We start from the raw sequence: 26,761 nt of genomic DNA, 5'->3' as shown, positions 1-26,761 counted from the left end.
TAGAAACACCTATCTGCATGTAATATTTAGCTTCAAAATCCCAATTCCAAAAGGCACAAACGGCTGGCACAGAAGTATCTCAGGACATATCTTCAGTTGCACTGAACAACATTAGAATGAACAATGCATTTTGATGCGTATCAGGAACAGATAATGTAGATAATTTGCTGCTGCTTTCAGTGTCCTAATGTTAACTCACAGTCATCTAACCAAAAGGCCACCTGCTCTGCCACTGTAAGATAAATAGCTCATTTAAGATTAGCAATAATCTACTTGCTTTCATCTGCTGTAGATAAAAGAGAATCAGTAAAGAAAATTAAACACAGCAGGATTTCGTTCAGGTTTAGCCCACCTTTTCAGTCATGAAAAGCCATTAATTCAGCTGGGTTTTAATAAAAACCTTGGGGTCAGATCATTGTCACAAGACACAGGTGTGCTGGCCCTCCTTTGGCTCTCACTGTCCTCTAACTCCTCAGAACATGGACAATGCAGGAAAATGGCTGATCCAGAGCTTAAAACAAAGCTCTGCAACCCCAACAATCACCACCTTTCTACACTCTCAGATTCATACAGAGGATGATCAAAGTCATGGGGGTGGAAGAAGGTGTTTAAAGAGGGATAGAGGGGGCCACACCAAGGCACCACTCATGTGCCACCAAGGCTACCCCTTTCCTCTTGGCAGTGGAGGACATATTAACCCTACCTAAGCTGGTGCACAAGGAGCATGCGTGAGCTGAAAGACTCAACAGATGGATCCAGTTAATTTCGAGTAGCTGGACCCAACCACAACACAAAACAACATATGTTTGTACAGTTTTCTTATGGAATTAATTTCTGTATGCTCCCTGTAAGAAACTAAACAGTTCGCTACTCCTTCTTTACTCAATAAAAAAAAAAAACCAAATAGTATTTAAATTGTACTTAGTAATTACAGACTTTATTTAATTTATTTTTGCTATGCCATACAGTTTGCTCCAAACCCATAATTTAATAGCTACCCTTTGCATTATGGGTATCACATATGCCATAAAATTTAAAATATTGCTGCAGCAGAAATTATGGCTACAATTATGGAGGAAGACTCAGTGCCTTCAGCAACAGCATAATATAAATGCTGCATAATAATTCCATTTCCCATCCAAATGTTCTCTCAGATTAATTTACACAAGCACACTGCACTTTTCCTCACGTGCCACCGACTCAGAGTCACCCTAGAGGGATAGATAATCGCTTTTTAAACTCAGTTTTGTGCCACTGTTTGGGGTGAGACTTTCTTATTGAGATGCAATGACTGTTCTAACGACTGTTGCACAAGTGACTAGATGACAAGTTGTTTCTATGGAAAAGTTGACTTCTATGACCACTGTTACAAAAATTTTGCATCAGCAACACGAAGAAAAACGGTTTCACAAATGAAAACTTACATGAGGCAACTGCAATATGCTGACCAATTTCACTGGGTATGGCCTGTCTTAAAGTTCTATATTGCAATGTTTAACACTGATTTTCAAAGGAGTGGGCAGATATTTATTTTTATATATTCAGATCTCTATAAGCAATAAGATTTACTCTGAATATGGAAAGGATTAAATACATCTTAAGTATTATAGGCTGTTGAATGCTTTGAAATAATATTATTTTGGTAATGACTACATTTCATAATTTTCTGTCCATTTTATGAAATCAGATGAAGCTAAACAATGAAGACAAAATCTATAACTAAGTATCAAATATGTAAGAGAAAACCTACATAATTTACAAGTGAAACTGTTAACTAACTTGTCCTGTATTTTATTTCTTCTCACTTTTGTCTTTTCATGAATTCTGCACAAATCTACCCAATTCCAAGTATCTTCTACTATCACTAACTATGCCTTATTTGTTCAGAGTTTTGCAGATGAGATTTTGTCTCGGATGACTTGAGCGGAAATTCTTGCCATTGTATCTTCAAGGACACCAAGGACTTTTCTCATAAGATTATTCTTGATTAACAAGAAGGTGTTGAGCCTAACTATAATTTCACACACTGGAACCTGTGACAGCACTAAGGAATCACCCCTGAAGTTCTGGTTCTGTAAAGACAGATCAGTGTTTTATACCATGGTACAGTCGTGATATTAAAGCCCACAGCTTCACTTACAGCAGCATTGAAAGAACATGTTACAGGGACCACTGTTGTGACAACAATCTTCCGCATTTGTCCTTCACTGTGTGACCAACACTCCACTAGCACCAAAATCTACCTTCATAGAAAGCATATCACAGTAAACACAACTAATGTCCTTCACTTTACATAACTGACAGTCATGAGACTTCTTTTCACAGTAATTGATTGGGTACCTGTTACAACCCATCAAAAAAACCCTGCTCACTAAAATGTTTAAGCAGAAAGAACAAGTTGTGATTTTCAAAACAAAATGTAATTAATTAGGATTCAAGTAATGATGAAATGTTATAAAATTAAAACAAAATGCTTAAAAATTATCAATATTTTTAAATATAAAAAAGTTAAGATTATGAAATGAAGAAATGGCAGAAAATAAATTACCTCATGTGAAGAAAAAAAACAGTATTTTGCATTTGTATGGCCACTAATGAGGATTCAACTTCCTTAAAATGATCTTTATAAGGGTTTATTTTTAAATTATAGGCTCACATATGCTTCTCTTTGGAGACTGAATGATTTCTATTTGGCTTTGAAATTCTTAAGAGTCTACTTCAGTCCCAAATTTAATAAACTGAACTCATTAAAAGGAGATTATCCTCATTTTTTTTTAAATAAATGTGAATTAAAAAAATGTTCAAGTGACCCTTACAAACTGTGTTTTATCATCTATACTACAACGCTCATTTCAGGACCAAAACAAGGGAAATCTATCAGACATGTATGAACTATATTTATATGTTAATGAAAAGAAGAAATTATTTCTACCTGCCTTTCCATTTCAGTTTTGGAGACCAAATAGTTATGTTAGTTCAAGCAAGTTTTGAGTCAGCAAACAATGCTTTAGAACTGACACTCAAACTTTTGTAATATTTCCATTATTGTCACTCTCTTTACTTTCATTAATAGTAACAAAACTATTAGGGGAGAAATGGTATAGAAGTAATCAGAAGGCCTCTACCATAGCAGACAAAAATAAAAGCTGTGGGGCTTGACAGGGAAAATGCTAAAAGCCTCAAAAAAAAGAAGTAATTGTCTCAAATTCCATCAGTCATATGATTATTATCCCAAATTACATTCATCTTATGATCATCACTGTCCAAAGGCACCAAAGCAGTACCTTTTATTTTCACATTTGGACCATAATCTGCTTTATCTGATTGTATGAGGGCCTCTCCTGTCCACCATGCTTTCGAAGACCTTCTGTAAGTCAGTAGAGGCACTTTGATGACACCAGCTGCCTAATGGTTTGATATATAAATTGTATATGTTCTGGTCCTACCCCCTAAACAATCTCTTGTTTACAAAAAGGTTCTTCTTAGCTGAAACCACATTCTTTTCAAGTGTACAAGGAAGTTCCTCCATTTTTTTCTGCGAAGTAACCTTTTTGAAAGCTCTTCAAGTCTTTTTCTCTTATTTTATTTTTCAGTAAGGAACAGATTGCACTTCACATGTGGGTGGGGTTTTTTGTTGTTGTTTTTGGTTCTTTTTTTCTTTTCAGTAAATTATTAGTCAAGGCACAATCAACCATAGCTACCACTTACAAGTAAGATGGTTATTAACTTCCTTCTGATCTCCCCAGTGGGCACCACTTTCTTCAGGCTAAGGAAAAGTTCATGATTGAATCTAGAGTATTTTCTAAAATTCTTAGTATGTACGCAATACCTGATGCATCTTCATGTTACAGTTTTGCAACTATTTTTGAAGGAGATAGCTTTTAACTGGGATAAAAGCTCTGAAATGTTGTAAACATGAAAAGTTTATGAACTTTATTTTATTATAATAACATTTTAGCAGATATAAAAATAGTCAAGTGAGAGATATTCAATCCCATTCACTGCATTCTAATATCAGCAGAATTCATTGGGATTTTCCTCAATGAATAAAAACCCCAACATAATAGTCTTGATATTTATTTCTTATTCAGAATTTAATTTCCTGTCAGCCTTGTGTTTTTGCAAACTGCTTCAAACCTGATTCACACTATACAAAACCAGCAGGTTTTGATATGACTTACGAAATACTAGCATTAATCTAGGATTAATTTTTACTTTCATACAATTCCCTGGAACTTTTAAAGCTCTGAACTGAAAATGAAATTAAAAGGTTTTTTAGTTTGTTTTATCTACACCTACAGGTGTTTCAGTTCTTGAACACAGCTGTCTGCTGCTGCACACAATACGTATTAACACCCTCACTAGTAAGCAGAGGATGATAATTCTGAGCTTTAGAACAGAACATATACACCAGGTTATCCACTGTAATAAAAAAAACTACACAGAAAAAGCATGAGAATATGCAAGCAAATTTTAAAAGGCAGGTTTAGATAAATGCAGAAAATACAGTGCAACAGGATCGACTTCAGTAATATCTGTATATTGTGTCTAATGTATTATCAAGGTAGTCCTTGCCATGGGGAGGTAGAACGCCCTCAGCACTGATCAATATTTGATAGGCTGCTGTGTCTGAATGGTTTCCCACCAAAATCAGTGCAGTATCAAACAGGAACAGCATTTTGGCAACATGTAAGAAACTGCTAAATGAGTGCCTAAAAGACAGACATGGAAGATTTTCTGCAGAGAGAGACTATAACTCACAATTTTTTTCCAGGAGTTAGCTTTTAAAGGTTTTAGAGACTCACTGAAAACATTATCTATATGACCATGATTATATGCGCCTATTTTGGAATACATTTATATATATTAATATATTAAAACCAATCTAGATTTTTCAATATGCTTGAAACATCAGATAGAGGGAGTCTTTGCAGCTTAGCATAGTGGTCTGGGTTTCTAAATTCAAAAATATCAGAGCAACACAGACTCAAAACTCTAATGCTGGACTTAAATTTGACTTTACTGAAAATCTCATCAAGTTTGTATATTTCTCAATGATATATTTTTACTTTGATAAATATTAAAGGAATATACCAAAAAGAAGTTTTCCCTTACAGCAGAGTATATTTATCCACATGAGAAAGCACACCAAAGAAATAAAAATGATAAGGTAAAGGTAACACATTTTATGTGTTAGAAGTTACTGAGGGTGCACCCCCACTCACACAATCATATCCATGATTAAGCCATCCTGTCACAGAATGGAGAATAAATATGCCTTATTGTTCTATGTATCAGTATCTCAATAAATGGACAGTATTGAACACAATGGTGCACTGATCCTAAGAGAGTAGGAAAGGTCAGGAGCTGCATTACTTTGTGTCTTACCTTCAAAAGAATCTCGCTGTATTTTTCACTCACTAATTTGTGAGAACGTATGAAGAACAAGCTTGGCCAGATTAGTACAGTGGTTTTGTGAACACACAGACATGTACACACACACGGTGTATCGTACAAACACAGCTGTCCCTGCACTGTTGTGGGTTGGAGGCTTGGGGTGGGGCAGGGATGTTGATGCTGTGACCTTCAGAGTTCTACAATATCTGAAATATCATTGACAATAATTAATTACTATGTACAGATTATCTTTACTTCAGAGACTGGAGTGTGACTGTTCCCCAACACAAGCTACTAGTAAAGTTTTCATTGTAATTTTAGAAACAAGGCTCTTGGAGTAGCTGAAATTAGGTTTATCTAGCTTACATTGCCAGTGGAGGATGGCTTGAGATAACTACAATAAAGGAGCATTTGTTCCATCCAATCTGCTCAAGCACTACAAAAGCCTCCTGTGGTCTACTGTTCATAGTTTTGGGTACAATACATCAAGGAAACAAACATGAAGCAGATGGAGACAGTTCAGGGGACGGCAATAAGAATGATCTAACCCCCAAGAAATACGACCTATAGACTGAAAATTTAAGTCCATCTAGCCCAGAAGAGAGACAAGGCAGCACATGCAGACATATACTTTAAAATATACACATATAATACATATACATACACAATACATATACCTACACAATAAGAATGATCTAACCCCCAAAAAATATGACCTATAGACTGAAAATTTAAGTCCATCTAGCCCAGAAGAGAGACAAGGCAGCACATGCAGACATATACTTTTAAATATACACATATAATACATATACATACACAAACATATGGAATTAATTCATAGTGAGGATGACTTAAGTTACACATGAGGAAGAATTTTCCAGGAGTAGAAACCATCCAGCAGTTCACAGAAATCTACTAAGGAAGTTCTGATTTTCTTTTCTAAGAACCCATTAAGTAAAAATGTTCTAGGGTTGGTTCAAATACAGCTGATCTCATGCTCTAGGGAAGGATTGTACAGGATGATCTCTCAAAGTTCATTCTGACATGTTTTTCTAAATTACAATTTTTTAAAGCTAATTTTCATGTAAATTAAATTTCACCTTATATGCTTTTTATCTGCAGCAACAAAAATCAAATCCAGCATTATATTCACAAAAATGTGACTATGGATACATTAATTACACGTCAAATATTAATGCACTCTGTACAGTTTGGGCATGCAGATTTAACACTTAAACCAGAACTGCACTAGAGAAACAAATTAGTTGTGCTCCAAAATGTTGCATTTATACAATAAATGCAAAAGAAAAATTGAACTAGGAAGGTACAGAACATTTTGAAAAGCAATTTAAAAGTATTAATACTTTGGCCATTAAAGCTACTGAAACAGGGTGCAGCCCAGATACCAGCTTCAAAACAGTTTCACTTACTATAAGCAAACACACAGATGTGTGAAAAGGAGAAATTTAAGCTTTAATTTCTATTAAGGTCATTTGGACTCATTTGTTCAGGTTATTTATTACTATTGGTGTTATGGACAATATTTAAAGTTGTCACTGACCATCTCTTTAAATAAAACATAAAATTCCTTGTATTGAACATCAGACCTTCAGTATGTGCTGTGTATTTCTTCTTGGCAGGGATAAGATGATTTCATTGATTTTTGGTTCCCTTTATGTCCATTTTGTATCCATTGTGACAAAGAACAGGAAAGTGCAGAGCAGCAAATGAATGATTGTTATGTGTAATTTCTAAACGGTGATGGTTACATTTCTGTTGTTTCATTCATATAAATAAGGGGAGACAGCTACAAAAAACAAGTCTTGAAGTCTTAAATACATTTCTAAGGTACTGCTCACTTTGTAGGAATTTTTTTAGAATTATTTTCACAATGATAAACTACTTTATTAAGCCTCTGCCTATTATCTTTGGCTTAAGTGGTATTATAAAATGTACATTTAACAAAAATCTTACTCTTCATAAAATTGGCAAGCTTCCACCAGTGCCATGATTCGGATGCACAAGGGTACTCAAGTACAAGTAGTTTGCTAGCTACAAGATGTAAATGTTATCCAAAAGACTAAAATTCACCCTTGAAAAAGGACTTTCACAGGGCATAGACATTGTGCTGACAGAATTTATCAGGGCTGAACTCCAGCAGAGATAATTCTTACTGTGATTCAGAAAAAATTCCATTATTGGAGCTGCAGAAGTTTTGCTGAGGAGCTGGCAATCATGCACTGGTAAAAAAAAAGCACTGGAGGGAAAACATGTATTATGTCTGAAAAAAGCCTGCTTCGTGTGACATTCCAAATGTACAAATTATTCGTTTTATCACTAGTGTTTCATTAGTGATGATGATGACACATATTTTTTGGTAAGATATACAGGAATCTCAGTTCATATTTGCCATCATAAATTGCTCTAATTTACTGATTTAGACAGAAAGTTCCCATAGCCTGGAACAGACAGAAGTGCTCAAAGGGAAAATAAACCCATAAAATTATGAAACTGGTATCTCTAATTATGATCTCCCCTGAAAACATTTAACCTTCAAAACCAGCACGCCTGGATTATTTCCACTCACGATCTTTTCTTAGGAAATTGCATCTATAGAAAAAGATAATGATAAATAACACATTTGCTCCATTAAAAAAGAAACCTTTTTGTTCTAAATGAATGGCAAAATTCCAGTAAGGAAAAGTCTATAATCATTGACCAAATGATTAAAAGCACATTAAATCTTGTACTCTGAAGACAATGTTTTAATTGAGAGAACTGGAGTGTAGAAATCCATTGAGGCATCAAAAGCATGGTAAGAGGGGGTTTTATATGCATCAAGCCAAGCATTATAATATCTTTGGCCCATATGATGGATGAAGTGCTTCAAAGATGCAGAAGTCTAGAAGTCTCTGGGATCTGATATTATAATGAAACAACCCTCAAGATAAGAAAGAAAAATTTACGGCTGACATTTAAAAAGACTGAAAAGACAGAACCCATGGTGCAGAAGTTTAAAGAACAATGCAGCATGAAATGTGGCTCTATCTGTACATTTATTTATAAATTAGTCCCTGTCCTCATAGGCCATGTGCAAAGTACACTTCTTCTGTCATTGACAAAAATGTAAGTTTTTTGTAACCAGGGCCAAAATTTCATGGCTTTTTGCACACTTCAGATCAAAATAATTTCCACTTATTCTCCTACTCACATAAGAAAGCAATACAGTAAACACACAGCTGAAAAGCTAAAAGTACTTATAATCCTGATAATGATCTAGTTTGCGGTAAGTTCCCACCTATTGGGGAAAATAATTAAAAAGAATAAAAGTAACCATTTCCTGTTTGTTTCCTACAGCAAAAAAGACCAGAAGACAGAAAAAAATTACTTTATTGAGGAAACAATTACTGGAGATGGTATATAGCTATGTAAGAAGTTTTAGTTGATTCAAATGTCAAAAATTACCATGTTTCCTCACACAGAATCATATGCAAATACCTGAGTAACAGCTGGATTACATAAATTCAGCATTATCTGCATTTTTTTCTTGTATGGTAAATTCAGTGTATCTGTGATGTATTTAATACATCCAGCAACTGGATGATCTGGAAGCCTCAATGTCAGCAGCACTTGTGCATACACTTGTGATATCTGGTTGTTCTACAAGTGTGTGCCTCCTTGAAGTGTCCATCATGCTGCCTTGAACACTGTAACTGGCAGTGCAAGCCTAGGGAACGTGCGCTGCAGGAGTCACTGCAATTTCCTGACACCCAGCAGTCCTTCAACTAGTGCTACACAGCTGGCAACAGATCTGCAAAACTCAGAGAAGCTCCTCAGATGTTGCCAGAAGGCAGAGAAATCTCCTAAAAATTTAAGCCAGAATATATTTAGTCTTTAAAGTATGAAAACGGTTGGTTTATCTTTCTGTAGGAAGGTAGAATTAAACACTGGTGTGTCTCTCTAATGCTGTTGTACTTTTATTCTGTTTAAGAAGATCTGGCTAGCCTACTGCAGCATGAAACTACAAAAGAATGTTTACCCTCTCTTGAGCATGGAAATTCTTCAAAAGCAGTTTCCCACCTCTGACTGTGAAGGATGAAAACTGCTAGAGCACAATGGAAGTAATAATGAGTTCTCTGAAGTTAGACATGTCATGGTCACAGATGCAGGCTCTGCAATCTAATGGGAAAAAAAAAAAAAGAAATTCATCTAGACAGTAGATTCCTATTGAATTTTTCCACTGTCACCAGCTGTTTATTGTCATGCTACATTATGAATAAGTAAAAGATTTAAAAAGCTTCAGCATTTATTAAATTTCTAATTGGAATCACAGATAACTGAGATCTGAAACTACTTCAAGTCATTTTCTCTGATAAGCAAGCTCATCATAACATCCACAAAGAAGCTATTCAATAAATATGTATAAGCATTTGCTGAAGCAGAAAGCTGTTTCTCTCCACTCCATAGGAGTAAAAAGTTTTGGGTAGTTTCTTTAGTCCTAATTGGAGCTAAATCAATAGAGTCGGAAGTAAGCTGTCTGATCTGAGCCTGTACTGGTGCGCAGAGACAGATGTAAAACAAGAAAGAAATATGAAGTAGGAACATACCGTGAAATGGGCATGTTTCACAAACTCAAGGAAATTGAAAAGTTAGAACTATTTTCAACATAGTGTGTATAAAAACCACTAGTATGTCTCTATCCAGCACATGCAATAACTCATGCACAAATAGAATCATGTAATAAGCTGAGTTGGAAAGGATCCATGAGGATCATCAAGTCCTGGCCCTTCACAGGAGAGCCCCATGAATCACATTGTGTGCCTGAGAGTAGTTTCCAAACACATTTAAACTCAGAGAGGCTTGGTGCTGTGACCACTTCTCTGGGGAGCCTATTTCAGCACCCAACCTTTTCCTGATATCCAACCTAAACCCTTCCCCATGCAGCTTCAGGCTGTTTTCAAAAGTAAAGAGATTGGTACTTGCCCCTCCACTTCTCTTCATTAGGATGTTGAAGACTGCAGTGAGGTCTCCCCAAAAGAAAAGAAACTGCACAGAAATTTTCTTGACAGAGGAAGAAATAAAGGTGTATATTCCTGACTGAGAGCTTACAAAATACAGCAAAGTGATTTAGATATGCAGGATCCATTGGACTTGTACTGTAACTAGGACTCTGACCAACAGTCTCCCTTACATCTTTGAAACAAACAAGGATGTACATGCCCTACATATACTCTATACCAATATCCAGTATTATCAGACCTTCTGCAACAAGATTTGGGTATTGCCATATATGAATACCCTTACACTACAAAAATAATCAGTGATATTTAAAGCTATATTTTGCTTACTATTAATGAGTCATTATTTTGTTGTTGAGTAGCACTCTAAGACCTTGGAAGCAGTATCTGCTAAGTGTCTCCCACGGTGATGACTACCAATTTATTTTATTACTCTACTACTCAGATGTCCTTGTTTGAACTCAATCAACTCTCCATACTATCTCTCTTTCTTAAGTACAACTTAGACAATCAAAAGCAGGAACAAGAAAAGGAAATAAAGAAATAAGGAATCTTGAACTGTTACAGGATCACCCTTTTGAGCAGCGGCCTGGATCTGAGATCCCATGTTCAGAAGCTGAAGGATGAACAGGATTTTTGCAGGCAAGGCAGACCAAATGGCAAGCACACTACCAGGACATGAGGCAATGAGGTAAAGAACAAAATGCTGCAGGTAAAAGAAAAGGTAAATTCTGAGTTTCTAGATCTAGATAGCAACCTAGAGGCAAACTGGTGTGATTCGTTAGTAGAAAACTCAGATTCCTCTACAAGGAATCTTCTTATCTTCTGTGTAATTTTCAAGCTTTCATATTTAAGCTTATGATTTTATTGCCCTTAGAGCTGAAAATATCCTCAGGGAAAACATTAGTCTGAAAGCACATTGAATTGCAAGCATTTTAATATTAATCTGCTTAATTCATTATAGTTCCCCCACTCAAATGACTCTTGGTTGATGCAAAGCAATTCTGCCATTGACTCTCAAGAAAAATGACAGAGCACTTAATACTGACAGGTCTAAATCCCACTACCTGTCTGACCATAAAAACCTTGGGGACATAACCCAATATACCTAAATCCTACCAGTCTTCACTTTGCATACAGTTAATAGGGCTTAATTCTGGAACTGTCAGTCCAACTAAAGTAGACTAGATGATTTTCCGCACATTTTCAGGGTTGTCTGCTTTTTCTTCACGTTGCCTCCATGCAATGGGAAGCTTTGACTCATCCTTTATAACTAGGAATTTCCATACATTTAAAAAGATAAAAAGAAGACATCATGTATAAGAAAATAAGGAGGAACACACTTTCTCTCTGTCAGGCTGAATAGTACATATATTTTAGATATGTAGCATAATAATTTAATAACAGTAACAATAATTACTATTAGTAGTAGTATTAGTATTAATTATTACATGTACAGAAGTCAATTCTGACTTAGAAGCCAAACCTTTTCATCTTTCCTTTCAGTAGTTAAAGGGAAGGGGCCTATACAGATTTGCTTAAGCATTTTGTAGGTAGGCATTCAAAAGTATACAAAAAGGGAGAAGACTGGGACGGCAGCATTTCTAGGGCATACAAAAAAGAAGCTGTTTATTGTTTTTTTGTAGTATAATCTGCATAAAATGAACAGCCCATCTACTTTTTTCTGAAGTTGAGATGGAGAGAGAAGTAGTGTTAAAAGAGGAACTGAGGTGCTGACAGTGAAGCTCCGTTAATCTCTAAAGAACCAAGTACATCTAAGTCAATTGTGGATAAACATTGTCCCATAGTGGAACAAATAACCTCAAATTATTCACCTGGTCCAACGGGTGCTTTTCCCTCTGATTTCTCTCTCTTCAAAGCTCTCAGTATTGTTTAGACATTGGTGAGGCAGCTCTAACATTTACAGTCACATCAGTTTCAGTGTAGATGTATTGACCACAGTTTTCAACGGTGGTACAAATGGTTCTTTGTATTGATACACTCTATCAGGTTCTTTCCTGACGTTTAATCTCAGGAACAGTGAGATGAAAAGCATTTTTACAGAAACATGTTAAGACAAACACCATTAGTTCTCGATGAGCATAAATTAAAGTCATAGAACCATAAAATCATTTGCGTTGGAAAAGACTTCTAAGGTCATCATTAACCCAGGACTACTAAGTCCACTAATAATCCATGTCCCCAAGTGCCCCTGGAAAGGAAATTGTATCTTAGACTATGACTGTTTGTGGGGTTGTGTCAGCAATTTGCCAGTACAGGACAGCAGAGAATCTATCATCTAAGGCAGTCAAACATGGCCCAGCTACAGACAGGAGGGCTCGTAGCTGTGCTTTGCAGCACAACACCATGAGCACAGCTGCAGAACTCCCAGACTTAAGATGGTTCATGACAGTCACTTTACAGTGTTAGACTGGCTCTTCTTGAAAAATATCATATGGACATGCTCTTGTCCATGTAGTACACTGTTGGAACCCTGAGTTCAGAGAACTTCAGTCTTTCAGCGCTGACAGGCAATGGTACCCAAAGTACACTGCATTTGACCTGAGGCCTTGGGAAAGGCCTCCCAAATTATGTGATAACACTGAGGTTATTGCTGTGTAATTGAAGAGAAGTTTGTTGTATCACTGGGTGGAATATGTAGAGATGTAGAAAATTTAGGTTTCTGGTATATAGTAATATTCATGTAACAAAATAGAGGATTTTGGGTGTAGGTTAGTTGTTCTTCTTTCTTCTTCCTTCTTCACAAGCCTGGGTGATCTGGTATTGGTTCAAAAAACCTGCAGTGCAGAACATGAATGATTAATTATTGGATTATAAGTAAAAATAAATTAGTTAACATTCCATAATTGGGTAATTTTGGGCTTTAAAAGACCTTGAAAGGTAGCACTCAGGGGCCATTTTCACTTTGTTAACTTAGAGGCACATTCCGTGCAGCTGTACTATAGGTAAGATATAATAAACATCTGAGTCCGAAGAACAACTCTGCGTCTCTGCATTTCTATCCAAACTCTGTGTAAAAGAGCTCACGAAACAGAGGCAAAGAAGAAAGGAACAGAAATGGAAAATGTAATAGTACACATATGCTTTCTGATTAAGGAAAATAAAAAGATAGGTTACTGGGTTTAGAATTGGATTCAGCTTCCTTTTCAATACAAACTTATATTGTGTTTTAAATGAAAACACTTAGATCTAACTTTATAATGAGAGAGCCAACATACATCTTCAGGTAACTCCAAACTCTGCCAGCAGAAGCAGGTAGAAGATACCCAACCTTCTTTCTGGGCAGTTCTTTCAGTGCCTGTTTGCTCAAGTTCTACGTTCACATATCCCTATTTTGACCAGGATGAGCAAACAGCCCCTGAGTTATATCCACGACATTTTTGGATCCAGCAAGTAGAGCTGCTTGCAGGACACAGCCAGACAGAATTTCTCAGAAGATAGCAACCTGTGCAGATGCCATAATTCAGGTAATACTACCTACACAGACAGGTTTTTATTTGTATTGTGCAAAGCTCTTTTTCTTTTACTCACAAAAAAGCACACTTTATTATAGAAATCTATTGTCATTTCCAAACTGTAACATATTCTATGGCAGAAAAAAATTATGATGTTTATTCCAAATTTTGGAGATTTCAGGCTAAGCTTGCGAGGTGCCCTTGAACTTGGTTTATATGGACAGAATAAAGTTTTTGAACAGATACAATGGATTGCAGCTAAGCCTTAATAGTCTTAGTTTTGCCTATGGTAAAGACAGCTTGTAGGAAAAGCTTAAAATGACACTGGACTTTTAAAAATCACAAAAGAAAGACACATTAGGTGTCAGTAAAAAAGTTGATAAGAGAGAAAAACCCCCATCGAGGCTAGGAAAATATTTTCTGATGCAATGAGTTGAAGGACAATGGACACTCATGAGAAGAATAATAATTTTTAAAATAAAACCCATCAGTATATGAATATAAAGGCAGTTTTAAAGAATCATGACAGTTGCATGGTAACAAGAGCAATTAAATGAGATCTGAATACAGTGGGGCACAGGGAATTTAGAAAAATGAAAAAGATCAATGAAAAATGCTTTATTACTATATTGAAAAAGAGAAAAAGTAATTTTGATAGAGAATGTGAAAGAAACACAAATAATGGAGAATTATAATAGCCAGATAATCAAGAAAAAAGATAACAGGAAACTATTATGGAGGATCCAAATAATCAGTAAATAATTAACATAATGCAGATTATGAAAAATTAATTTAAAATTGGAATATATTTGTATGTATTAAATATAAACTGGAGAGGAATATCAGGAGACATAATAAAAAAATGCAGTACAAAAAAGTCTAAGCAAAAGTAACATACTTAGAAAAAGACAAAAAAAAAACCACAAAAAACACCCCTTGAGTAACTTTTCAGTGAAAAAGTTTGTAACTGGGATCAGATATGAAGAGCTGTAAAATCAAACATCATAACCTACTTGGACATATGAGGCCATTTAAAGAAATAAAATAACTTTAGGAAAAAAGAGGTGCTAAACTACAGCCCAACAGATTTAGAAAACCTGCCTGAAAAAGCCATTATCATGCAGCATGTGGTTCTGAAGGAAAACAGAAATGTACAAATGAATTTGTGAGTGTAGTTTCAATGTAAATTCTTGGCAAAAAATGCTTGGCTTCAGTATTTCTAACTTTCTATCAGGTACATAATCATGGTAGGCTCAACTCCCTCTATGGTCAACAAAAAAGACAGTTCTGAGTTCCCTCAGACCTTCTAAAAATATCTTCTAGAGATGTTTCTTCCACCATCAGGAACACAGCTGTTTATTAATGGAGGAACACCCTGGGTAAATAAAATATGGTAAATAAAATAGATGAATAGACAAAACAAGATAGATCAAACTACATCTGCTTACTTGCATTTGGAAAAACAGAGGACAGGAAAGAAAAACACACTAATGATGCACAAATAATTTCAGTATGTGCCTCTCTGAAGACTTGAGGTAACATAGCATTTAGAACCATTGAACACAATAGATGTGAGACATTGTGGGGAATCTGTACATCTCTGAAGAGGTGTGTGGGGAATCTATGAGTGCACAAGTATGTCTAAGATGAGTGAATGTTTTCCTTGCTTTGAAAATTATTCTCTCCCCGTAGAAGTCAGTAGCAATTCAATAGAAATTAAGTAATCCCTTTTCAAATAAATAACAGGAATATCAAGTAAATAATGAAATTACTTAATGGTAAACATCACCAGATATGAATTTCCAAGAAATTCATGGGTATAATGTACAGATATGCATCCCATGCAAATACTGTAGGGATAATTGTTACAGCGGGGATTACTGTAACATGCATATATCAAACCAGGAGTCCCATGGAAAAGAAGTACATATGGACAGATTCGTGATAGATGTTTCAGAGATGTTTATTTCTCCAGCCACATGGCCGGGGCTCTGCTGAGGAACTGAGGCTATCACGGGACCCGAGGGTCCTTTGCCACACCGGGGAACACAAAACAACCAAGGGGGAACGAGGCTGACCAGGGGCAGGGAAACCCCGTGTCTCCCCCCCAGGGACCCTCTCCCAGGGCTCCATGGCAGGGGAGGAGACCCCAACAGATAATAATCTTTAAAATGTAATAAATTATTGTATATTGCAAAAGTAGTAAATACAGGTAGTAAAAAACCTGGAAAGTGTAACTGCAGTAAAAACACTCTTCTGATGAAATCCTACTATATTCTGTCTCAGAGATAATAACACTCATACTTTAAAGAGGATTATTCAAGGTGCCTTGAAACACCACACACGATCTTCATATTTCATAGTGAAAAAGGCTAATATAGGTAGGAAGCAGTACAGAAGAAGGTCACTAGCATGGTGAAGAAAGTTATAATAGTTATATAGTTATATATAGTTACAGATAATAGTTACAGAAAATATTCTTACTTCTAACTGAGATCTCTGTTAACATGAAAACAATTAAGAACAGCCTAAAGCTACAGAAATGTCTGATTTGTAATGAACACAGGCTCAGGTGTTTAGAAGTCTAGAATGAAACATGAAAACATCATAAATTGGAGACAGGATTCTATTAGCCTGCAGTATGAGAGAAGGTATAGAGGGGACCTAAGGTTAGAAAATTAACTTGACTCAAGTAAACACACACCTTAGAAATTACATTCCTTTGATATATACCAAATATATATGTCCTAAGTAATAAATACTTAAAAGTATTCCTGCCTCAAACTACAAGGATAGACTAAAGTATTTAGAAATACTTTCTAGGAAATTATTGTCACAGCAGTCTGGCAACAGGGGAATCAAAATTGAAAACAGTAAGAACTTAAATTTAAGCAGAATAATTCTTTAGTGTCAATTATCTGGTGTAAAATTTTGCTTGCTTTTATTCAGGGAAGATAAATATTTGCTTAAGTTTACCAGACCAAGAAAGACTTTTGTCTTCAACCACTAAAACTTCCTCATCAAGGAATATTACTATGGGCCAACTGCTTGCAGACATCCATTTTAAAATGCCTGACACAAAAGATACATTATGTACATACCAACCTCCTTAGTATCAGTGATGATCATCAACTTAATATTGTACCAAATCTGGGTTCTGATCAGTCAGCCTCTTCTTCCCCTTGTTTATAAGGCCATAGGCTGGCAACAAGTTCTCCTGCTTGAGATTTCACAGCCAGTGAGTGATGTTTGAGGTGATGGGTGATCCTCAGACATGCATCCTGACCAGCTTTCAGTTCCTCAGTAAAGGTAGATGCTCCTTTCCTTCCCTCTTTCCCCCTTCTCTGAACCTGTATTTCCATGCAAAGAGCATTTGGCTGGATGGTACTCTAGGGAGGCATCACTATGCAGGGACTGGAGGGGAAAAGTACCTGTCAATGGAGTACACATCAGAAGGCAATGTGAAAAGGAGTCTCAGATACCAACAGAACTGATAGTGAGATGAACCTGGTTCCCTGTGTTCAGAACCTTGTACTTAGATTTTTAAGTGGGATTGGTAACTGCTGCATTTTTATGGTATATTGAGAGAGTAAAAACAAAAAAAAACAAACAAAAAAATACAGTAGAAGCTCATACTAGGATATACCCAAACCTATGACAAACAAAGCCAAGACCTAAGCCTTTAGATACTGAATGTGGCAGATGGTTGCCTGTCTGCTACAAAATTTCAGAATGATGGAGTCCATATAGTTAGACCATAGCACCAGTGGTGTTGCAGATGGAGAATATCCGTAACAGCAGTGATGCAAACACAAGTTTTGTGATAAAAAAAAACCCAAGAAAATTCTTATTTGTCCAGCAAATACAGACACAAATTCCTAAAACACCCAGCTGTGGGTTTAATCATCTGGAAAGAATCCAAAGCGCCCCACAAAGAACACAATTAGTCTGCAAATAGGGTAGGTCTAACCACTTCTGCCTGGCTGGTCCTCTCCATTTCCTAAAGTGCTCGCCTCTACAGGGTGCCCACATCATGTAGGCAGCTACAAGGTGGAAGCTATGTCTACTCTTCAGTGTTGGTCCAGTGACTATTTTGAATAAATTAGATTCATCAAAAATGAAATGGTTTTCACAGTGGCCTGTTATTTCTTTATTTCTACCTGCTAATTCAACTGAGTATGTCAAACCACTCCGAATGGGAAGTCGGGAAACATCCTCAAATAAACCTTGCCAGTGCAGTCATTATGCCCTGCTGATAAGAAGTTAATTCAAATATCAGATTATTAAGCCCAGGTGCAATCCAGAATTACATAACAAGTAAAATGCTTTACTAAATTTAAAAAAAAAAAAAAAATCACCAGTATAACTTTTTCCTCCCTTATAGCAGAAAAAATCCCTAGTCCCATGTTATGGAATTCCAAAAATCTTTGCAATGCAGATAAACTTATCTGTTTTATTAGGAAATACTCTCTGTTTTATTAGCAATCACAGAAAGCTCTGCTGTCACTTTGCTGATAGACATGTGCTGCAAAAAAATATCAGTCCTACACTTCACTCATGCACAGTCCATATGAATACCTAGAATGCCAATATACACATATAGCCAATAAGAAGAAAAGTATTAGCACTGTTCCAGGTTCATCTTCAGGTGTTTTATTAGCAGATTTTCATTAAAGTCTTCAACTAACAAGCATAAGCAAAGTCAGATGACCCTTTAGTATACTGTTTTTCTCCTGTACAAAAAAAAGAAAATAATCAGCATCCATGGAAAGCACACAATGTAACAGGAAAATTAGATGTTTAAATTAATCAGAATATATTAACCCAAATGGGTAATAATGAACATTACAAGTAAATACTGACATTTCTAATCCTTCTTTTAGGAACTTTTCAGTGTCAAGACTCAATGTAAGTAAGTTTCATTTTCCTACAGATATGATTTGAATTTTAAATTTATACCTATAGATGGTGAAAGAGATACTCCATTTATACTTTTATTTTACAGGCATGTCACTGCATAAAAATTGACTCTCACTTTCCACATAGCACCACTAGCATTTAAGTAGAATATTTGTCTAAAGAGATATCTTACTTCCATCTTTCAGCAGCCTTGCACTTGTGATGATAATTGCCAAAACAATGGATCAAGCTGTATGTCTGCCCTAAGTTTTAAATTCACACACACACACAAAAATAGCTGTGTTTTTATCTACAGCTACACATGCACACGTACATACACACCACCCCCGCTCACCTGTCCAAAGCATGGCCTATACCAAGCTACAGAGTCACCCCAAAAGAACAGCCAACAAATGTTTAACAAGCTGGGCACAGCCCTATCTTGAACTCAGTCTAAAAAACTTTTTAATACAGTCACATTCTCATAACAAAGCCAGATGAGCACAAAGATATGTATATTAAGAAAATATACAAGCTAAAAAACTCCACATGAGTATGGTCTTAATACAACATGACTATTTTGTCTCAGGAAAGCTCTATTTGGTCTAAAGGATCATTTTTTTATAACTACCAGTCTTGCTAAAATAAGGAAATAAAAAGCATTTGTCTCTTTCAGGTCCCAGAGAATACTAGATTATATGAATTTTTTTCACAATCATTAGTCACAATTAGCTTTAATTTAGATATCACAAAACAGTTCCTAGTCCTTTCAGAATCCATTTTGAAAAATAAAAAATATTTTAGGGCACAAGATAGGGAAAATTAGCTTAAAATTCTCCACACGGTCCTACTCCACTGTTGCTTACAGAAATCCTATTCATCATCTCATCCTTAGGATTTTTCTTTCACATGTAATATATTTCATTCGTTACAAAGCTGAAATCTATACAAGATGACCTTTGATCCAGGCAGTCCTGGACAGTCTCTGTTCTCTAAGATACATTTGGTATTAGAGGACAGAACTAAACTCTTTGAGCAGTTTAGATAATACAGTTAATATATGTGAATTATTCTTAGTAAGGGATGATATCTGTTACTTAGCTTTCATAAATTAATTTTCTTAAAACATAATTCAGTTTACAAAGGATGAACTAGTCAGAAAACAAAAGCCACATGATCACACTGGATTCAAGAAGACAATAATGCTAGAATCATTTTGAAGGCATTGACTACTCTTGTTACTAAGGCTGTTAATTTACTGCAAATATTCTGCTTGGTTTAAAACTTCTAAAGTGTAAATATTTTCTGGGCTTCCCAACTGCCTGTTTACCAGTTTATTCTAATGTAAATTACAAACAATTACAACAGAAACATTGTGTATGCACAAGAACTTATTATCTCCCCATCCAAGCAATTAAATAGCAACATAAACTTATACAGCAGTATATAAAACAAAACATGCAACTATTTCTTCTGGAATATTATGCTTACTCATATACTCATTCTTTTATCAGTGTGATAAAATCCTTTTAAATACTTGACAAATTTGTGATTTCAGGGTTTTTTTTCTTCTTAACTTATTCCTTAAAATAAAGAAGAGGGATCAATTAAATCTATGCATGAGAACCTCTCAGCAGTATTAGGCCTTCCATAATGAAGGGGGAGAGGCTGACTTTTTTTTCTTTAAGCCACATTACTACTAAATATACAAAATAAATAGGTTCCATATTAAAGATGTATCATATGTCTACACATACATTTATCTGGGAACTGGTACTCACATTGTTTTTTGTCTTACCTTTCCCCTCTATTATTGGAGAGTATTTATTTTATTATTTTGGCCTTTTTCAAGACAGATGCACAATTATATGCCATGATCCAAAAAAACCCAAAACAAAACAAAAAACCCACAAAAAATTCCTTTTTATTTCATTCAGAATTCTAAAATCTCTAGGGAGGATTACTACTTACTCTTTCCAAACATAGTGAAGATGTCAGATTGCTGACCCAACTGCACACTTTTCAAACACAGCCATGCAAAGCACCTCAAGCAATCAAGAAATCACTGACACCAAAACTACCTTTGTCTTTTTGAACAATGTGACCATTAAATCTGCTGATTTAGTAGCCTTTTCTACAGCTTGAGGAAGGCAATGGGTAGCTTTCCTATGGGATGATCTGCACAAGAACTGCAGAAATGGATCTTATTGCAACACACCACTGGTATTTTTGGCCCATGTTTCAAACTGAATAAAGACCCAGTACTTGAGGACCCACTACTTGAAGCAGGGGGAGAAGTTCTTGGTAGAGACATTAACTGAACAGTATCAAGAAATTCTGGGAAAGCTGAAGACCATATAAAAGCACTTTGAAGCTCTGTAACCCAACAAAGTTTTTATATCATTATAAGCTAAACCAATTTAATCACAGACTCTGATAAATCTCCAGCAAATATAAATCCTCTCTTACCTTTCCAGATCACATCATTCCATTCAATAAAGAGTCTAATTTGTGGTACAGAGATGGTGTACACGGCCAGACCCACTCTTTAACCTTCCTGCAGACCATTTTCTACTGTGTAATTGATTACTTTTTACACTAAATCATCATTCTTTTTTGTTAGAAAGAATTGAGGAGAAAAAAAAACATGCGTTGTGGAAACAGAACAGAGCTGTGACTTTGGAAAATGTGCAAACACATCTCTCAGTGGGATTTTGTCACCACGATCACAGCAGTATGCTGTAAATAGCTTCTCTTTAGCTGAGTTGCTCAGACTTCAGAATAACATTATTAGTATTAAATGGAACCTTTGGAAACTAGCAATTTATGTTGTAAATTCTCTGTTGTTTTCTTGAGGCTTTAAATGGAAAAGTGCAACTTGTTTTAGAGTTTCTGTATAGGAAAAGTTTCATTGAGAGTGTCAAATTATAGTCTTCAGAAGTCAAACAGAAGTGCTTGTGGCAGGCACAGTTTGAAATCTTAACTGCTAATGGCAAGATATATTTTTACATTCACTCAGAATTTAAGATTTCAAAAGTTTTAGAGAGGCTGTGAAGTGGAAAAGTTCAGTGTGTACGCATAGATGATGGAGATCCATTTGGAGACATGAACATACCTGGGGTTGGGGAAAAAATTTATGTGATAAAGATGGTACATTAGGTCAGAGGTAGCTAAAAGTGAATTTCAGATTATTCAGGGACATTCTCCTTTTAGTCAATAAAGGGCAAATGGCCATCCTCTTGTTCCATTTCTCTCTGCAGGCTTCAGTGAAGTTGACCATAAGGTAAGGTTGTACTTCATGACAAGGACAGCTGGGTTCCTGAGAAACTGCTTAAAAGACATCCTATTTGTGATCTCCCTCGTATGCAACTATTTTTTCATCCTTTTCAAAAATTAAAGGCTGCTTGCAGAAGAAGTACTGTCACAGCACAGTCTTAAGTACTTCTAACAGGCAAGTAACACTCTCCGACCTACTCAATACATCTACTGTGGTCCACCAAAGTGTTCCAAGTGCTTTGAAGAAAATCTGGTCCCTAGTGAAGAATAAGCATCCAAAACTTGAAACAAAAATTAATCCTTCTCCTCCCCTCCTTGCCCCCCCACCCAAAAAAACCCCCAAGCCATCCCGTAGAAAAATTTCCTTGAATTAAAAGATCAGAGTGGCAAATTGAATTAAAAGATCAGAGTGGTACTAAGGCCTTAGTTCAATTGTACCATTGAGTTTTTTGCTAGAGTTCAGTTTTTCTATATTCTTTTAAAGTGATTTGTACTTCCTTTCAACTAGGAGATTTTTGCCATTTATAAAACTCTTATCTGTTACTTACCTCATTATCCTCCAAGTTACAGTTAAGAATTGCCTGCAGATACTGGGAATATTTGAGTACCTAGGGAAGTCCCTAATAAATATGTAAAGCTAAAAAATAATTAAATATGAAGCTTGACCAGGCTACCTTATTAAATGTAAGCTCTATAGTGTATAGTAATGAACTCAAGTACTTTGCTGTCATCTTTATGTTGGGACCTCCATAATGAGACTGAGAACAAATGTAGTTTCGTAAAGCACCAGAAAAGGGCTAAAATCAATTACTTCACTTTCTAAGAAAAAATAATTCTCTTTGGAGAACATCAGTTTTTGCATAAAATACCAAATAAAGTTTTTGAGAGCATTAACAAGCCCCAGAATATTGGGGAATTAAGGACAATGGGGTGTAGTCTTTTGATGACATAAACAAAAGATGTATGTATGATAAAGAAAAAGCTTCAAGCAGAAAACTCCTACTCCTCTTCATGCATTTCTCCTTCTAGAGGGAAGACAGGAGAATAAACAATATATAGTTTGACACAGAGCATAAAGGTATGCAATTTACCATGATGCAATAAAGGAAAAAAGAAAATTAGAAAGGTTTAGAAAGATTGAAAATAATCAGGTTTTCTGGGTTGGATGGTTTGGTTCCCCCCTCACTCCAACTCACTTTCAGCTGTATTCCTACTTTTCAGCTAAAAATGAAAGGGGTATTTGTATACCTAGGAATTTACCTAGTCACTCTAACTATGGATATTACTTACCACCCTTGTCCTGACTATGTCCTTAACTGCTTTTGCTCAAGCAATGATATCATGCTTACTACAACATAAAAGAGGGAAAGTCAAGAAGGTGAGTAAACCAATATCCATGATTTCACTGGAAGTTGAAGATGGAATAAAAGATGAACTGAGAAGTTATGTGTCTTCAATAATTAGAAGGCAGGCTAAGAAACTACGTATAATTTCAGTAACTTATAAACCTCACTTCAAAAAGAAATTTACTGCAATTAGGGTTTGGGATTTTTCTGTACTAAAAGATGTTCATAAAGGTTTTATGAAATCTAAACAGAAAATTTGCGATGCAAGATGCAAGGTAAACCAACATAATTTGAAGACTTGCCATCCCATGCAAAGATTCCACTGTTTCCAACAGGTTTGCTTTATTTGAATATTGCTTAGAAAAACTACCACTACTAGCCTACGATCATATTCAGCAAACAAAAGAACACTTCTGCCTATGTTGAAAACTAAACCCTGGGCTGGAACAAAGGTCAAGGGAACAGCAGATGCAAATAAAAGGAAAGGTCATTACCAGGCTAATAACATGAAAGGGAGGTAGGGATTAAAGCATAAACAAACAAAAGTTATAAAAGAGCCTGATCTTCTCTGCCTAAATAAGTTCTATGGACACAAGGTCTGTCTAGTTTGGAGGAATTTGTGGCACTAGGCTGCAGTAAGAACACCACAGCTGTCAGTTACTGTACAGATGAAGTACAAGATGATGAAAAATGAAGGATGATTTGCCGGATTTTGCACTTGGATATCTTGCTGACACATGAAGTCCCCACTGCTATCATGTACACCAACCCAGCACAGAAGAGCTACAGTCACAGGAGAAGATATACACACTCAGTCATTACATAAGGCTATTTGCACATGGCTCTACAGTTTTCAGATCTTAATGTCTCTGTATTTAAAACATTACAGACATCAAAGCAAAGGACAAGAAAATTAAGTTTTAAGGACTAAGAGTTCACAGTCTTTTGTTTGCCTCTCCTTCAGGCACAGAAATAGAAAGACCTTGCAGACAGGATCTGGTCAAAGGAGTTATAAAGAAGTAAACAAGGATTTCAAAATCAGATGGTGAGGAATTGCATCCTAGGCATCAAGGAGAAAAGGATTAAGAGTTTAGGCCACACTGTCCTGATCCATGTATGGTTTAGATTGTCTATCTGAATTCAATGCAGAAGGTCCCGATCTATCTGGGCTGGATTTGGTTTGAAGGGGTGAATGCAGAATGAATTTGTTACTTAATAAGCAACTTTGATTGACACAATAATTCAGACCTGTATCATATGGAAAGGCCAGTCACAGACAGATCAATGCCATTTAACCCATCTTTATTTTCATTTCCACCTCTTCTGACTGCACTTTGAAAGAAGGACAAAAACAGGCACCAAAATTAAGCCTTTTTCTCTGGGTTTTTTAGAAACTTAAGAGTCCTCAACAGCATGTTATTTGCAGGTTCAGGTTCTTTCTAAAGCCAATTAGGGTCACCAGTCCAATTCTCATATTTCTCCCCCACACCAAAACACCATCTAGATGAACTGCCCTACCTCCACAGACATCATAAAATTGATGCATTTTTTCAGGGAAATAGCCAGGATGAAAATCATAGCCCTAACATCACTCCCACAAGAACCCTAATATCATGTAATCATAGTATAATTTAAATTACAAAACCTTTAAGTTCATGATATCCAACCACAACCTAACACTGCCAAGTTTACTACTAAACCATGTCCCTAAGTGCCACATCCATACACCTTTTAAATGACTCCAGAGACGGTGACTCACCCTGGGCTGAGGCTTCCCTTGGGCAGCCTGTTCTGATGCTTGACAACCTTTCAGTGAAGCAATTTTTCCTAATATGTAATCTTAACCTCCGCTGGAACAACTTGAGAATATTTTCTTTGTCGTGTCACTTGTTACCTGGGAGAAGAGACTGACTACCACCTCACTACAACCTCCTTTCAGGCTGTAGAGAGTGGTAAGGTCTCCCCTGAGCCTCCTTTTCTCCAGACTAAACAACCCCCACTCCCTCAGCCACTCCTCATCAGACTTTTGCTCCAGACCCTTTACCAGCTCTGTCGTCCTTCTCTGGACATGCTCCAGCACCTAAATGTCTTTCATAAATTGAGAAGCCCAAAACTGGACACGGGATTCAAGGTGTGGCCTCACCAGTACAAAGCACAGGAGAATGATCACTGTCCCAGTCCTGCTGGCTACACTACATTTTCTGATAAAGGCCAGGATGCCACTGGCCTTCTTGGCCACCTGGGCACACGCGGGCTCCTATTCAGCTGGCTGTTAACCAACCAGTCTACTAAGAAGGCCAAAGTCTGCCCTCTGAAGGTCCAAAGTGGCAGTTCTGCTGACCCCTCTCCTTACTTCTCCAAGAACCAAAAGTTTCAGAATTTCATGATCTCTGTGCCAAGACAGTCTCCAACCATCACATCACCAACCAGTCCTTCTCTGTTCACAGGTCCAGCAAGGTGGAGAATGGACAAGGAATCCCCTGTATCACGCATCCTGTCTGACTGTCGGGCCTGTCCCACGGAAGGCAGGGTGTGATTCCGGTAGCCTGCCTCTCTCTAGTTCTCCCTGATAATTCTCATCCTGCTCAACCCCTGATGCAGCTCTGCCACTAAGAGGAGGAGTTCTACCACCTGGGCACACCTCCTACAGTGGTGCTCACCACTGCTGGCTGGTACTAGTGTCTGATAGAGCAGGGCACAGCCCACAGTTGGCACTGGGGCAGCACCGTGCTCCCACCAGGAGTTCGACCTGGGCAGCTCCCTAAGTTATGGTAGGTGCAGAGCTTAAAAGAGGCCATGGCTTTCATCCAGGTGGGTACCATTGCTTCCTGGCCAAGCTGGCAGAGCTTCATCACCTTTCCTGTGCCCTTGCATCCAAACTGCCATGCCACAGCCATGTCCTGTTTGCAGCCCTGGGTGTCGCCGTATATTAAGGCTTCCTCTGTATGTCTGGAGGACTTGGCCAATGTTGCTTCTGGCCCTACCCAGGTCCCACCAACCACTGTGGCACAAGCTGTGAGTTCCTGATGGCTGTCTCAGATCCTGGAGAATCTGTTACCCAGCAAGGATGGAAAGCTAGCCAGCTCACTGGGCACCGACACACAAATATATTTGGTTATCTGAATAGTCAGCATGAATGGGATTGTACCTGTGAGTCCTGCCTTTACCTAATTGCTGATGTTACTGATTTTTTTGGCACTAATACCTGTGTTGCTGCGACCACATTGTTTTATCCACCTGTTTCAGAAGCCCAACTAACAAACCTCCCAAGGCGATTATAAGCTCTTATCATCTCTTGTAAAGTCGTTCATTCCTTCTGAGATGAATACTCTTTAACTAGTACTCCTAC

General features: G+C 36.8%; 1 protein-coding gene across 1 annotated transcript in view; it reads right to left on the bottom strand.

The window, feature by feature from the left end:
• Nucleotides 1-2,197, bottom strand: part of SNTG1 (syntrophin gamma 1) — a gene marked incomplete at both ends in the record, with an annotated part of 173,959 nt that extends 171,762 nt beyond the window's left edge. The window contains one exon of the mRNA XM_082284419.1: nucleotides 2,141-2,197. Within this exon, the coding sequence (XP_082140545.1) occupies nucleotides 2,141-2,197 (57 nt within the window). The remainder of the gene's footprint in view (nucleotides 1-2,140) is intronic.
• Nucleotides 2,198-26,761: the final 24,564 nt, after the last annotated feature.

The sequence above is a fragment of the Coloeus monedula genome (genome assembly GCF_965178545.1).
Source record: "Coloeus monedula genome assembly, chromosome: 1".
Taxonomy (NCBI): Eukaryota; Metazoa; Chordata; class Aves; order Passeriformes; family Corvidae; genus Coloeus; species Coloeus monedula.
This window is presented reverse-complemented; position numbering and strand designations above follow the sequence as displayed.